Genomic DNA, 16644 nt, shown 5'->3' with positions numbered 1-16644 from the left:
GAGACAAGGAGAAAGACAGAGAAAACTACTCAGATCTCATGGGAAAAACACAACAAAACTCGAAATTCATATATAAAATCAAAGTCATACAAACTATAACAAGTAAATAACTTATTTCTAATTTCTCCCCAAGAACATTTCTTGAATAAAACCAAGCCCAAAATGAGTTCCCAAGCTTTAGAAGAAAACCAAATTTTCATCCAACATATATTTCGAATAGGGAGGCATCAACAGGAAATAAACCAAGCCCCAAAACCGACTGCTCAAAACATCAAGCATATATATTTGAATAGGAGCAGCAGCAGGGTGCAAAATCGAACCACTAAAACAATTGCTCAAAGAAAGAAATAATTCCAACATATATTCGAACAGAGACAACAACATAAAGAGCAAAACCGAGCCACTAAACTAGCTGCTCAAAACACAAAAAAAAAAAAATTCCAGCATATATTTGAATAGAGGGAACAATAGAAAGCAAAATTGAGCCACCAAAACCAAACCTCTACGAGCTCCAAAATCAATTAAAAGCCACATGGACATGTTTCGAGTAGGAGGGCAACAGGGAAGCCCAAAACAAAGCCCCCAAAGTAAAAAAATTTTCAAAAGCTTCAGTGTCGACTCAGTACAACAAAGGAAACCCGCAACCCATAGGGCTGAAACAACCCATAAATACTCCACGTTAAACCCAGACAACAAGGAAAACCGCAGCCCAGGAGGCTAAAACAGCCCTCAAACCACAATGTACCAGCATAAATATGATAAGAACATAAGGAGGAAGCTTACCCATGCATAAGAATTGAACCATGCCTTTCATTCGCCTACATTCTTAGCTAAGTATCATGAAATATTTAAACAGGCCCAATGGTATACATTTGAACTGAAGTAAGCTAAAAAATCTATCAACCCATGATTCCAACATTAAGTGTCAACAGGAACAAAATAACCCCCCTCCCCCCCCATTTTAACGTCTCCAACATGTGTCGAGCAGGGAAAAGAACCAGGACACAAAACAAGGAGGAGAAGGAAGGAGTACCTTGCTGTAGGAGGCTCCCAAAACAACAACAGACAAGTTACCAAGCCTCCAAACACTCAGTATACAAAGATCCAACCGAGAAGAAATTTCTGCAGAACCTCCCCAGGCCTCAAGCTTTGTAACCTCATAAAAAACTCTCTCCACCGAGTTTTATCGACACCAGAGAAAAAGAGGAGCTCGCAAGTCTTCTCTCGACAAAGCACCACGCCCAACCGAAAGAAAAAGAAACGCCGCAGTCGAGGCCACAACGAAGAAAGATCGAGGAGGAGAAGTTTCCCCATGCGTGACCCAGGGAACATAGGTACCCAGTCAATCTACCCCAAATGGGCTCCCGCATAGTGAGACGAAGCAGAAAGCATCAAAAAGAGAAGATTTCAGGTAGAGGATGTCGAGAGGGGAAGAGTCAACTCCTCGTTACGTGAAGGGAGGGGACCGACATGCAGGAAGGCATGATTAGGGCTAAATCCCGGAGACGGAACCAAGAGGGGTCACGAGCTAGAGGAGCCTGGGCTCCAATTGGGGGACGGAACCATGCAATGATCGCGACAAATTAAAAATTTTCCCTGTAATAAAAGACCTCATCAATCTTATATTGCCAAACATACCCCCCCTCAAGGTATAAATAATGTTTAAAAATCGTCGAATTGCGCACCTCTCGCTTGCGCATAAAACCATATCGAAGTTGGTGTTCTTCCTAACTAAAGTTGACGTTCTGGACGCGCCAGCGCGATCCATTTCGTCATTCTGGATCGTCCGGACGACTTCGTCGACGGTCGGGTCGAAAACACATCAAATTCGAATTCCTTTGAAATAATCGCTTGTGATTAATCGTAGAGCCTCCTACAGGTGCGAGAGACGTGAATCTCGATAATTGTGTGCGTCACTGTGAGCACTGTGGTTTTCGTGCATCCTACAAGTGTGCAGAGATCGCGATGGGTTTTCCTATGGTTTCAGATCTTAAGGGTACTCGACGCGAGTTCCATCGCGTTGGTTCTAATCGACTCAACTAAGCGTTGAGGATTTTAGAACCAGTGACATGAAATTGCGAGGAGTCAAGAAGTGGCTTGAATTTCTAATCAGTGTGGGCCCTAGGCTAGTTCTCTAAGAGAGTCGGTAGGAAACCCTAAAGGCTAGGTCCTACGCTCTAAGAAGAGTAAGAGACCTCACCCAAAAAATGAGGTCAACAGTACCATGGAAGTTATTCCCTTAAAAATCATCAATATTGGATAAACTAATATTATTTATGCTAGACAAATTTATTTTGGAGATAATTTTAATGCTAAAGAAATTAATGGAAACGTATAGAGAGCAATGAAACAATACTATATGGTTTTAATTGAATTCATAAACTTCTGATCTAATAATGTTTATCACAATAATATAATTTTCGGCATTGATACAGGTGATAATTTTATTGGATTAGACATCTTCTAAATCGAATGAAAAGCTAGAATAACAGTAATTTCTTCAGAATATTATGGGTTTAGATTTAGTAAGAACAAATGCTGACTATATGCTTTATGATTTTAGTGAAATCGAATTTGGATAATAATGGTGATGAAGATTATGATCTGATAATTATGATGATGATGATTATGAAGATCATTAGTGACCTTGTAGTTTATTTAATATGACATTTTAGGGCTTAGGCAGGTCCGTCATTATCCTTGAAACTTATTTACTAAAATTATTTGGAAGATTTACATACATACCACTAAATTCCTATTTATTTACATATCTAACGCCTAAACTTCAATTTTTACATATATTCCATCTTCCCTATGAATGAAAAGATGATTTTACTTTTGAAAAGCTAACATTGTGGCATTTCTTATGTAACATGAAAGATTTGGTTGGTATAAATGTATAAAAGTATAGTTTAGATATTATATATGTTAATAGATGGGAATTGGGGGTATGTATTTAAAGGCCCCAATTTATTTTTATTTTCTTGTTTATTTTCTCCTGCTAACTTTCTTCTCTGAACAGGATTTTAGCATTTGCGCTTACGTGTCTGCTAGATTGGTGTTTATATGGGTCTTGGACCTTTGTGGCAATTAATTTTATCAAGTTCAATTTTTTTTCATCTGGAGGGGATTATTACGGAACGCATGTTTGGCATTGGTACTTCACCCAGGGCTTCCCTGCAATGCTTTTCACCTTCTTGCCCTATTCTTTATTTGGCATATTCAAGTCGAATGAATGGAGGCTTTCTGGCCTAATTGCCTGGGTTTTAGGGATCTACAGCATACTTGGTCACAAAGAATTTCGGTAAATTCAGTTTTGCTATTCTTTTAAGAATCATATTTTTTTTCCATTTTTTTGGAAGATTTACGTACATACCACTCAATTCTTGTGTATTTACATACCTAACACCTAAACTTGATTTTTTACATACATACCACCTTCCATGTGCATGAAAAGGTGTCTTTCACTTTTTAAAAGTAAAAGCTGATTTTTGTGATGTGATATAAAAGATTCGGGCGGCGTAAATGTAAAAAAGCAATTTTTCTTGTGAAAAAGTAATGTTTCAGTATTATCTGCATGATAAATAACTTGGGCTTTTCAGGTTTGTCTTGCCGGTTCTTCCAATAGCTTTAATGTTCTCAGGCTATTCACTGGCAGCATTATCACACTCCAAGCATCCTCTCCCTAAAAAGGGGATATTTTTTGGCACGAGATGTCCATCAAAGTTACGATTAAGCATTTTATTTCTTATTGTAACTAATGTACCAATGGCATTATATATGAGTCTAGTACACCAGGTGAGATACTCTTTCATTAAAACATCAATATAGTATGTATTCATCTTGTCCAATAAGAATTTAGTTTTGTTTATAAGTATTTTAAATTTTTTAGATGGCTTTGAACCGTATTAACTGATTTGCGATGATTGCTATAACCGGCAGGCAGAAATATAAGGGGTGCTATTTTTTTTTCCACTGCAAAATTTGAGGCACAAACTTTACTGAGATAACCACTTTTTGACTATTTTCTTATGTTATGATTCAGATTACAGTTTGAATTATTTATAGTAGTTGATATGTACGTTGCATCCATCTTTGCTTACGTTATGGAACTTTTTTACTGCAATTGATTATTGTTTATTTTTTTCTACAAGCAATTACCCGACCAACATATGAACTTGTATGATAGGCTTTTCGTATAAAATATCTTATGTATTTTTTCTGCAAAAAACCTTGAGTTGTTTTTAAAGAAGAATTGATTCAATAACTTCAATGTAGAAGATATTTCATTATTTATTTAGGATAAGTAAATAATCTTGATGATAACAATGTTATAAAATACCTTGTTTATGCAATTTTTCTGCAAAAAACAATTAAAATATAGCTTTGAGTTGTTTTTAAAGAAAAATTGATTCAATGATGTAGAAGATATTTCATTATTTATTTAGGATAAGTAAATAATCTAGATGATAACAATGTCATGCCTTATATCTTGGATTTTACAATGGTAGCTTATTTTTAGTGACTAATAATACCAATTTTGTATACAGCGGGGAAGTGAAGATGTGATGTACTATCTATCTAAAGAGGCAAAAGATGGAAAAATTAGGAGTATTTTATTTCTGATGCCCTGTCACTCTACACCTTATTACTCTTCCTTGCACCAAAATCTTCCTATGCGTTTTCTGGATTGCTCTCCCAAGTGATTTCCCTCACCTTTTTGATCTAATTGTCATGAATTTTAACTTAGATGTTATAATCTAATTTGATTTTTCTGTTTTAGTCAAGCTAAGGGTGCTCTAGATGAGTCAGATCAATTCATGGCGAACCCGTCTGATTTTGTATCAGAGATATTCCGGCTTACTTTGTTGCCTAGTCACATTATAGTATTTGAATCTCAAGAGCGTGCATTGCGAGAAATTCTCAGTCTATTTTCTTTTACGGAGGTAATCTTTTACTCTATTTATTATGCCTAATCAGAATTTCAATGAATTTTTCTCTGGATTCTGTGTATTTTCTGTTGAGTGCAATTCAGAAATTATTCTTACATATTATTTTCAATTCAAGCTTTATAGTTCTTTGCAAAAAGTATCAGTTTTAAGCCCTAGATGGATTAGTTTTGATTGATATAGAGAATCCTTCATTCCAGTTTTATTAGTTTCTGGCATGTTTCCTTTTTAGTGTGTTATTTGAATGAAATGTAAGGCATTACGAAACCCCTTCTGCTAAAATAAGCAATTATTGCTCCAACAACATAGTGAATTGTTAATGGCGTAAATTGTCAAAAGAGTTTAGTCTCAGAGTCTATAAAAGTGTCAAATTTGTTCCCAAATTCTTTAAATTGGCGATGAAATATCCCATATTGAAAGAGTGGGGGCCAAACTCACATTTCTATAGACGACTCTAAGACTAAAACGATCCCCTGCAAAGACAGGGGGAACTATTTTGACACTTTTCTCATTGTTAATGCGTGTGAACTCTTAGGTGAATAGGCTATACCACAGCAAAAATGTCATCTCATGGGTGAATAGGATAAACTATAGCATAAGATGTTTTGTTCTTTAATTCTTTCTGCTCCAACGAGTTTATCCAGTTTTTTTTTTTTTTGACAGGAGAAGAGATTCTTCCATGCTCATTTTAAAGTGGACCGTGATCTTCAAGGGTCTATAGCTGTTTATGCACTGAATGCTAGTTGATGAGTATATTTTCCAAGTACAGGCTTGTCTTTTATCTTACACCCTTTTTTTTTCTTTCTCGTCTCTCTTTGATATATTCCCACAAATTTTGTCATGGCGGTACTTGTGTAAAATTTCAATTTGATATTCAGTGTATCATTTTTTTTTCCCAGTTCGGTTGTACTATGAATCCTAAAAATCTTTATGAATTGAGGTCCTATTTCTCCTTTGACTCCTGTTCTTCTGTCCATACATACAGGTAAGTCCATCATTTAGTATGAAAAGGAAATTATATGAACTAATGACAATATCTAGATACATGAACTTGTGCTGTTTCTGTGGAACTGAGAAATCCATGGGCAATATAATTAGTTATAATTCTAAAAGTTTCATGATGCTGTTGATGAAAATGGAATTTTTTACATTTGTCCTTTTGAAAAATAAAACATTGTTGATCTTGCTAATACTGTATTTAATTTCACATTTTTGTCAACAGAGGGCTCAGGTTGAGCCAATAAAATGGATATATAGAATTAATGTGAATGCATTAATAAAAAGAAGTTAAATTTAAGGTAACAGGGCCGGATGTTGTACAAAAATTTGTTCATAATGGACTTCAAATCTCATGTAATAAGAGGAAAGAGAGGAGGATTAATAAAAGAAAATCATTAGTAGTTTGGATAAAGTAAAATATAAGACTATTGATTTAACACTCCATCGATTATGGGGTACATGTATAATTAGAAAAGAATGGAGAGGTGATCTATGATTTTCTCATTGAAAATAAATAAACACTTCTTAAGCAGGAATAAAAAGAAAACATTAAGACATAATTTGAAGATTTGAATACAATTAATGATACATAAACAAATAATATTTAGTCTGTTTTCTCAACGAGTCAAGGTTAACAAGAGCTGAGCTTGTTCAAGCTTGACTCATTAATAGGAGTTATTACTGGACTTTGTTATTTTTCGTTGCAATCACAGCTCTTCTGAACCATCAAGCTTTTTCAGCTGAAGCCGGGCATTCTCCTCATGTGAGAGTTGATGGCTAAGTCCAATGCACAACAAGGGGAGCTCAACCTTTTAAGGGTAGGACAGTGATAACACTTAGAACGATCTCCACAAAAAAAAAAAAAAAAAAATTAAGGCATTATTGCACGAACAACATGCAACTCAATACAAATACATAAGATAGCACCTAAAATTTAAGAGATAGGTGATTTCTCCCATTACTACAATTCGAGAGGTATGAAATCTCTCCCAGACCCTAACCGTAAGACTTAAGACTTCTTTTGCATAACACTAACCCTAAACTATCAAGCTTTATTTATACTAAACCATAATAAATAATAGAAAACTAAATTGATCTGGGCTAATAAAATATAAAATTGTCCTTAGGCTAGGCATCGACGAAACAAAACTTCATCATCGAAAAGATAAATTGTCTTCAAGGTGGGAAAAATTGCTGCTGGATAAAGTTGTATGGCTCCCGCTCATAAACAGACTTGAGTCTAATTTTTGCTGTCAGCACTATCACACTCATCATGGCCCTCAACTTCTCAAAAGTTTGGGTCATCACTATTCCCCACTGGAAGTTATCCTTCTACAATTTTTTCATCCATCGCCACATAATCAATTTATAACCCTTCACGAACTTTTGACAGTCTCCTGTAATTCCCTTAAGTCTTTTCAATAGGGCCGTCAAAAAATCCCGTTGTTTGCAAATAGCTCGTGTTCAACACCTTAAGTAGCTCATGTTCAATTCGTTCATTAAACAAGCGAGCCGAATAAGGACAATTTTTTTAGCTCAATTTATAAACTAGTCAAACACAAACAAATGTTTGTTTGTTCGTGTTCGGCTCATTTTGGTTCAAAATAATTAAATAATTAAATTTATTTATTTATATTTTTATTGTATTTAAAGCTTAGAGAATTGAAAAAAATATAAGGTGGTCCGTTAGGAGTCTAAGAGAACAGTTTGTGACGTTAAAAATTTTGTTTCTAGTAATTTTTATAATAGATTAGATACTAAATAGAGTGAAAAATATATTTTAAAAATAACCAAACAATGAGAAAAAAAAGTAAAAATGTAACTCACATAAAGTGTATTAAAGTTGAAAATCAAAAAGTGCTTTTCTTAGAAGAAAATATTCAAAATAGGTGGGTGAGCTATTTTAATAAACTTTTTAATGAAGTTTTTGAAAATACAATTGATCTTAATGATCTTAAAATCGTTAATAATAATAAAATATTTTATTTTTACCATCACATTAGTAAAAAAGAAGTTGAGAAAGCTTTAAAGATAACCAAGGGTGGAAAATCAGTAGGACCCGATAATATCCCAATTGAAGTGTCAAAATATTTAGGAGATTTAGGAGTTTATTAACCTACTAAACTCTTTAATATAATTTTAAAAACTAAAAAGATGCCTGAGGAGTGGAGAAAGTATTTTGGTCCCCATTTTTAAGAATAAACGGGATGCACAAAAGTGTGCTAATTATAGAGGAATTAAGTTGATGCGTCTAACTTTAAAATTATGAAAAATGGTAATCGAACATAAGTTAAGACGTGATACGAAGATTTCTAATTAGTTTGGATTTATACCGAGGAGGTCTACTATGGAAGCTATACATTTATTGGAAGGTTTAATGGAGAAGTATAGAGAGAATAATAATGATCTATATATAATTCTTATTGATTTAGAAAAAGCTTACGATAAGGTTCCAAGAGAAGCTCTTTGAAGAGATCTAGAGAAAAAATGTGTTGATATGATTTTATTCAAGTTCTTAAAGCTATGTATACTAGAGCTGTTACTTATGTTCGAACATGAGGATTGACTAAGTATTTTCCTATTTCAGTTTGATTACATCAGGGATCGACGTTAAGCCCATATCATTTTGCTTTAGTTATGGATGCACTTATTGAACATTTATAAGAGGATGTACCTTGGTGTATGCTTTTCACTGATGATATCCTTCTTGTGGATAATACTAGAGAAATAGTTCAGGAAAAACTTTAATTATAGAGGTCTACAATGGAGTCTTAAGGCCTTCGTTTGAGTAGAACTAAAATTGAATACATGGAATGTGATTTTAGTAGTAGTAACTCTAGTTACGGAGTTGTAACTATGGGTAATCAAATTATTAAAAGGTGTGAACGTTTTAGATCTCTCGGGTCTATTGTTCAGAGTAACAGTGATGTAGATAAAGATGTTATTAGTAGAATTCAAGTTGGTTGGTTGAAGTGGAGGAATGCTTCAGGCCTATTGTGTGATAGACAAGCACTGCTTAAACTGAAAGGAAAATTTTATAGGATGATGTTGAGACTTGCATGTTCTATGGTGCAGAATGTTGACCTTTAAAAGAGATGCATAAAACGAAGTTAAGTGTTGTTGAGATGAGAATGCTTAGGTGGATGAGTGGCTTGACACTTAGAGACAGAATGTGAAATGAATATATCCGTGATAGGGTTTGTGCGGCTCCAGTGGCAGACAAGATTAGAGAGAGTAGTCTTAGATGGTTTGTTCACATTAAACATCGACCATCTAATGGTCCGACAAGAGAATATATGTTTTAGTTTCGATTGATGTTAAGAAAGGCAATGGTAGATCTTAAAAGACTTTGGCATATTGTATAAAAAAATGATCTTAATTTATTAGCATTAAATGAAAATATGACACTCAATAGGATCCAATGAAGAGAAAGGATTCATGTAAATACCGCACTTAGTGGGATAAAAGCTTATTGTTGTTGTTGTTGTTCTTGAATGAGAATTTTCCTAAAATATGCTCTCCAATTGTAAAAAATATATAAGATTTGGCCGGTATACATGTAAAAGCTCCACCAGTTTGCCACATTCACAAATTTTTTTTCAGGAAATTGCATGCAAGAGTTGGCACATTATTAAATATATTAAAAAGGGTAGTATGTATGTAAATTTCAAAAAAAAAAAAATTCATTTTAGATTTCTTGCATGCCTTTTGGCTTTCTGCAATTTCCTACATCCTGCATTCTCTCCAGTTGCTTCGTCGTCTCCCGCTACACCTCGCTCGTATAATCCGACATCGTAAAATCTTAAAATAAATTTCACTCACCCTTTTTAAAATGTGATCTCTTTTTCACAGAGGTAATTTTAATGCATGGGCAAGATTTGGGTTCACCCAATTGTGGATCTGTGATTGTTTTTAAACAAAATTAAGCATTATAATTTAATTATATTATTTATTTTTTGAAATTTTAATAAACTGTTGTTTTGCGATGAACAAGAGTTTAATTTAAACAAAAAATTTGAATCAAGTCGAATACGAACAGATAATTTTCGAGCTATTTCGAACACAAAAAAAAAATGAACTGGTTGAACGCGAACATGTCTCAACCTTTGCTCTTTTACACCCATACTTCTCATTCCCTTCCACGACTTTCCACATTCAATTGATCCGTTAACACCAGGGTTTTGTAGAAATTAGAGTAACCGTGAAGCACCCTCATCTTATATCCCTCTTGAAACTTTGGGACAGCTTTCTAACTGTTTTGTAGCTTTCTAACTGTTTTGTGTTTCAAAACGTCAATGCTCTGTTGGGAAACTATTTTTTTATTTTATTCTAGAAATTTTATGTGATGGGAAACTATATTCTTCAACCTGATGTATTAAAGTAAGGTGGTTGTAAAAAAGTTGTTGCCTGATTTTAATATATATATATATATATAATTCTCACAACTTTTTAAAAATCTAATTTCTCCACCACACCTTTACCCCAAATAGACATTTTCATCTATGGATTGCAACCATTTCATACCCAATATTACGTCAGTGCTTCCTAAATTGAAGGGAAGAAAAATTTTCATTACTTAAATGTCTTGCAGTGTTAAAATCACTCCTTGGCGAACTCCCTTGCTTTTCTTCACCTGTTCCGTCCCCATCATAACTCCAGAACATCTTGTGTTCACCATCTCAAGACTCAATTGTTCCATTAGTTGAGTAGAGATGCAGTTATGGGTGGCCCCACTATTTATCAACAAAACTACGTTCTACCCTCCATTATGCTTATGAAGTTTCATAGTGAGGTTCAACGTTAATTTCACCATTGAGTTCAATAAAACTTCTGCCACATCTAAGTGAGGGCGTTCCTCCTTTACCACAACCTTCTCCGTTTTTGCATCCCCCGCATTCTCATCAGATATTGTAAGAATTTGTAATGTCCGATCTTTATAACGGTGTTTTGGGGAAAACTTATCATCACACCGAAAGCATAACCTATTAGCTCACTTCTCCTGAATCTTTGTCCTGTAAGGGGCTATTTAGTTGAGTGAATTATGGTACGTTTGGGGCGGCGGTGTGGTGGCGTGCCGCAGTTTTTTCTGTTTAGTAAACTATATTTTGTCTGCATTCTCAAAAAGCTGCAGCTAAAAGCTGCGTTTTCTCATCAGACCTAGCTACCTGCAACGGCTGCTAAAAAATTGCTGTCTAACTTTTTTTTTTTTTTTTTTTTAAACAACCACAATTTTTACAACTTTTTAAACAACAGATTCTCCTTCAACAGTTTCACAACTACTTCTTCAAACAACTGCAGCCGCCCCAAAGAGACAATTAGTTGTGTATTGTAATTTTTTGTTAGGATTTGAAAAAATTATGTGTTTGGTATGAAAAACTACAAGTACAATGTAAAGTTTTAATGAATTTGAAGTTTACACATAGTTCATTTTGGTTGATTTTGCTGAATTTGAATTACACCATCCATGTATTGTAATTTTTTGTTAGGATTTGAAAAAAATATGTGTTTGGTATGAAAAATTACAAGTACAATGTAAAGTTTTAATGAATTTGAAGTATACACATTGTTCATTTTGGTTGATTTTGCTGAATTTGAATTACACTATCCATGTAAAATGCTATCTGCAAGTCGTCCGCCGCCCACCATCACCCGTCGTCACCCGCTGCCTCCTGCATGTTGTCGCCCTAATTTATGTACAATGCTATAGACAAATCTCTGCCACACATCACATCCGCCGCCAGTTGTATGGTGTGACATTGATTGCCGCTGCCTGCCCACCGCGAGGTGCCCACCACAGAGGCTGCCGATGACAACCGCCGCTCTTCATTGCAGTCGGTCCCAACCCGATGTTGCAGTTCACTGCAGTCGGTTGCCTGCCATTGCCTGCTCAGTCCACCTGCCTCCGCAACCGCAGTTCGCCACCGCCACAGTTTGCTGCTCGCCTCCCACCACTCGCCGTCGCTGTAGGTTGCCCGCCGCCGCGTCACTTAGTGATAACCTCTTTTGCCTCAACCGTTGGCTGCTCGTCATGACGCCTACTAGTTTGCTACTGCCTGCTAGACTTTTTTTATAGAAATTTTCAACTTTTTAAACTTTTGTGTTGTACTATGATTAAACATCATAAAAAAATATATTAGAAGTAAAAAATTCTAGAAAAGTAAGAACAAATAAAAAATATAATACCCTTTCTATCTAATTTGATTTTCTTTTCCTTATCAACTCCCTGTCGTCAGCAAACAAAAAATATTTTTTTTGAAATATATAAGATTTAATCTAATTCAAATCAAACAAAAAAAAAAGATAGTTCTATTTTATTTTACATTGAATCGAATAACTCGAAAGTACTTCAAATACATTATAATCATAGTACTTTGAAATCTTTTACATTGCATTTCATTTTCAGAAAAGCAAACGGCCCTAAGGCATTTGTGTCCCCCCCCCAATCGAGGCCCTTTATTCCTGTCCTGTAGAGTCTTCGTCATATTTTTTTTACTATTTGAGCTTTTGGTTTCGTTGTGGTTGTAGTAGTTTGGTATGGTGCTCCACTTGTGCTACTCCAAATAGCTTGTTTCATTGCATTTTTTCTTCAACTTTCTGTGCTAATTCCATAATTTCTTCCAATCCTCACGGTTTCAGCAGACAAAGTGATACTCGAATCTCTTGTTTCAACTCTTTCATGAAGTTGCCTTCAAACACTTCTTTTGATATCTCTCAAACTACTGAATAACATCTCAAATTTTTTTCTATACTCGACGGATTCTTTCTGGACCAATGCAAAAAACTGCTGGTATAAATCCCTTTCTCATGTGGTTTTGAAGCGTACCAACAATCAAATCTTGAATTCTTTCCGGATTGGATGTCGCTGTTCTCTCCATTGATACCACGCTAGAGCATTTCTTTCCAAACACAAAGTTACCAACATCAAATTTTCTTCATATGCCCATTAACAACAAAGTACATCTCCACACAATAAGCTCAACAATAAGTATATTCTCCTTAAAAGATCAACATCTTAAGCTTCTTTATGTGCGAGTCTCCTCTCCAATTTCCTTTCTCGAAGTTCATTCCACTCATAAAGCGGTGGTTGGGTACCCTTTTTTGATCCATATTGCATTTTCTTTTTTTTCATAAGCCTGTCATGCCCCCTAATTAGCTCACTCGTCCCATAAGCTCCATAATTGTCTTATGCCCGAAAGGTTGCTGTAAGAAAAGTTACTTGTGCGGTTAGATGCAACCCTTTGTCAGGGTCCCACCCTTCATGGTTCCCTATTATGGGGCAAAATCCTTCAAATTTATCTTCTCCTGTCCCAATCACCATCTATCTCGTTCTGCCTGTCGTCTCGTTTCAACCTTCTGGATGTCGTGTCATTCCTTCGATGTGTTGACGCTCGAGTCTGTTCCCATCACTTCATTCGATATCACAACTCTAGATCCACTTGAGATAAAAATGTTGTATTGATGTCACACGAATTTTTTTGATTGTTGTCGCTCGCGTTCGTTTCACACGCTGCAACACAATCCCGCTGTAGGCGGTGGAAGGTTTGTGTGGGACTTTGCAATATTTATCATTTGTTCTTAAGCTACGAATATCTCCTCCATGGCTAAATACTCTATTCTTTGAGTGACCTTTTCCTCTAATTTTCTTCCACACCATCCTCCTTTTTGCTTGCCATTACTCCAGATGGTTTTCAAACTCCCTTATACCATAATCTTGCATGATTCCTCATCTATCTTGATCACGAGAAACTTCACATGCAGTTTGACACATAGCTTTTGCACACCGCAATTGCGGAATCTCTATACACGGGTTTGTATATGAAGTCACATGGAACTCCGGAAAACCGCGATCCATAATTCTTGTACTAGGTCAACCGGTAACTTTTGCATGTGGCGCAGGACTCTGAACGCTACAAACTCAAAATTCCTGTACGAGGATTCAAACCAAACTTCTGGACGTCACACAAAACAATAGAAAGCGTGAGCTTTGTAGGCTTGATCCCATTGTGAGCTATGATTGCAGATGTTTGTATGTGTTGGTCCTTTCTTCTTTTTAGATAGCTTGAATCGCATCTATTGCGATGTAAGTGCGATGCGAGATTTCGTCTTCGTTGTTGGCTTCCTATCTAGCTCGTATCACGTATGTTTCACACAGCTCGGGGTGATGAAGAAGCCTCATAACACGATTGTTTCATGCCGACGCCACTGAGGCCTATACATTGTTGTCCAACCATTGGTTTTGGGGGAAAGTGTTGTTAGATCCCACGAAACGCGTACACTGTGCAATTCCGTCATCACGCTTCTCAACTATCACAAGTAGCGTCTTATCGATCTCGTTTCTTCCTAGAATTGTTGCTATCATACCCTTTGATTGGATCCAAAACAATTTTCATAGAAAATTTTTGGCAAACAAATATTTTATTGCACGAACAAAAAACAACTCAACACGAGTACATAAGATGAGCATCTACAATTCTAGTGGTAGGTTATTACTCTCAAACCCTACCATTTGAGAAGTAGGAAATCTATCTCAAACCCTATCCTTAAGACTCAGGACCCGATCTCATGCATAACCCTAACCCTAAACTATTATCCTATTTATACCAATAATAATAAATAATAAAAAAGGTTAATTATCCTTAATTAGTCGATAACCAGTGTAAAATTTGTCGATAAATCATGACATGAATCCTTTAAATCTTGGTGTAAAAGCTAGGGTGTCGTTTGAAAGCGACGAGCTGTGACTTGAATACATTGAAATATGTGTAAATGTCGCTACACTTGTGCCTTATGAAACTAGTCAATATTAGTATATGATCTTCAAATATATGTACTCTCATAGATAAATTAATGAAATTAGTCAATATTATGGTTCATAGGAAGATAAATATCTTATATATTCAAGAAAATAAATGCGTTGAAGAAAAGTCTGAAGATATTGATAGCCTAAGTTTTAAACTTTGGTATTCAGGTTGGAGTTGTTGTAGAGATGGTGCATGTGTAATTATATATAAGACACGTAGCTCTTGCATGCGGTTTGATGTGTAGCTCTTGCACGCCGTGATTGCGGAATCCCTATACTTAGATCCGTATCAGACATCGCTAGGAACTCCAGAAAATCGTGATTCATAATTCTTGTACACGGGTCAACCTATAGCTTCCGCACGTGGTGCAGGACTTTGGATGCCGCGAACTTGGAATTTCTATATGAGGATTTGAAGCTGATTTCTGGATGACGCTTAAAACTCATGAAAATGTGGAATTTATATGTCGTGATCCCGTTGTGAGCTATGGATGGACATGAATGTATGCCTCAATCCCTTTTATTGTTTAGATAGCTTAAATCTCTTCTATTGGGATGTAACTACGATTCGAGATCCCGTCTTCCATTGTTGGCTCTAGCTCGTATCGTGTCCGATTCATGTAGTTGAGGGCGACGAAGATGCCTTAAATAACGATTGTTTCATGCCAATGCCACTGAGACCTATACGTCGTTGTCTGGTCATTGGTTTTAGGGGGGAGCGTTGCTAGATCCCACGGAACGTGTACGTTGTGTGATCCCGTCATTCCCAGCTATCACAAGTAGTGACTGTATCGCTCTTGTTTCTTCCTCTAATTGTTGCTCTGATTCCATTTGATAGGATCCAGAACAATGTCCACATAAAATTTTGGCAAAAAAATATTTTATTCCACGAACAACAAAGAACTCAACACGAATATATTATATAATCACCTACAATTCTAGAGTTAGGTGATCACTATCAAATCCTACAATTTGAGAAGTAGGAAATCTCTCTCAAACCTTAACCTTAAGATGAAGACCCAATCTCATGCATAACCCTAACCCTAAACTATTGTCTTATTTATATCAAACAATAATAAATAGTAAAAGGCTAATTACCCTTAGATAGTCGACAATCAGCCTAAAATATATCTATAAATTATGACATGAATCTTTTAAATATTTATGTAAAAGCTAGGGCGTCTCTTGGAAGCAAAGTGTCATGTGATATGGATAGAGTAAAATGTGTGCAAATGTTGCTACACCGGTGTCAGGTTTAGTGTCAAATAAGCAAGGGTTCCCATATCATGAACGGATGCGGGTAAAAAACTTATTTTATGAAACTACTCTGTGGATAGAATCTTGGAATATGTGTACTCTCACAGGGTAATTAATGGAGTTAGTTGATATTATAGCTCATAGGAAGTTAAATATCTTATGTATTCAAGAAAATAAATCGGATGAAGATGTAATTATATATAAAAATTTGAAATATAATATTATAAAAAATAATAGAATTGGAGATAAAATTTAGCCTGTAAGATTCTGTTGCTACTAGGATTTTTAATGTTATAAATGTTTGTGCTCCTCAAGTGGGTTTAGATTTAGGTTCAAAAGAAAAAATTTGGAATGACTTAAAAGAATTAATACAAATGATATCTCTTGAAACAAGAATCCTTATTATAGGAAATTTAAATGAACATGTTGATAGAGTGGTGGAAAAGTTTAGATTTTGGTTAAGCATATGATTTTGTTATTGTTGATACTTTATTTAATAAAAGAGATGAATATATTATTATTTACAAGAATAGATCTAGGGTGTCAAAAATTAACCCGACGCGCCAACACGATTTGAACTCAACTCAAAAAATTCGGGTAAGGGTTGACTCAAATATTTTTCGATTGCCTGTTTATTAT

General features: G+C 35.4%; 1 protein-coding gene across 2 annotated transcripts in view; it reads left to right on the top strand.

The window, feature by feature from the left end:
- LOC110033973 (GPI mannosyltransferase 3) overlaps positions 1–5857 on the top strand; it is a 22269-nt gene extending 16412 nt beyond the window's left edge. For both annotated transcript variants that reach the window (XM_020738166.1, XM_020738167.1), the window contains exons 6-10: positions 3023–3304; positions 3603–3798; positions 4551–4702; positions 4784–4946; positions 5613–5857. In XM_020738166.1, the coding sequence (XP_020593825.1) occupies positions 3023–3304; positions 3603–3798; positions 4551–4702; positions 4784–4946; positions 5613–5696 (877 nt within the window). In that variant the 3' untranslated portion in view covers positions 5697–5857. The remainder of the gene's footprint in view (positions 1–3022; positions 3305–3602; positions 3799–4550; positions 4703–4783; positions 4947–5612) is intronic.
- Positions 5858–16644: the final 10787 nt, after the last annotated feature.

The sequence above is a fragment of the Phalaenopsis equestris genome, unplaced genomic scaffold (assembly GCF_001263595.1).
Source record: "Phalaenopsis equestris unplaced genomic scaffold, ASM126359v1 Scaffold001314, whole genome shotgun sequence".
Classification (NCBI taxonomy): domain Eukaryota; kingdom Viridiplantae; phylum Streptophyta; class Magnoliopsida; order Asparagales; family Orchidaceae; genus Phalaenopsis; species Phalaenopsis equestris.
The sequence above is the reverse complement of the archived record's forward strand: the minus strand, read 5'-3'. Positions and strand labels throughout refer to the sequence as shown.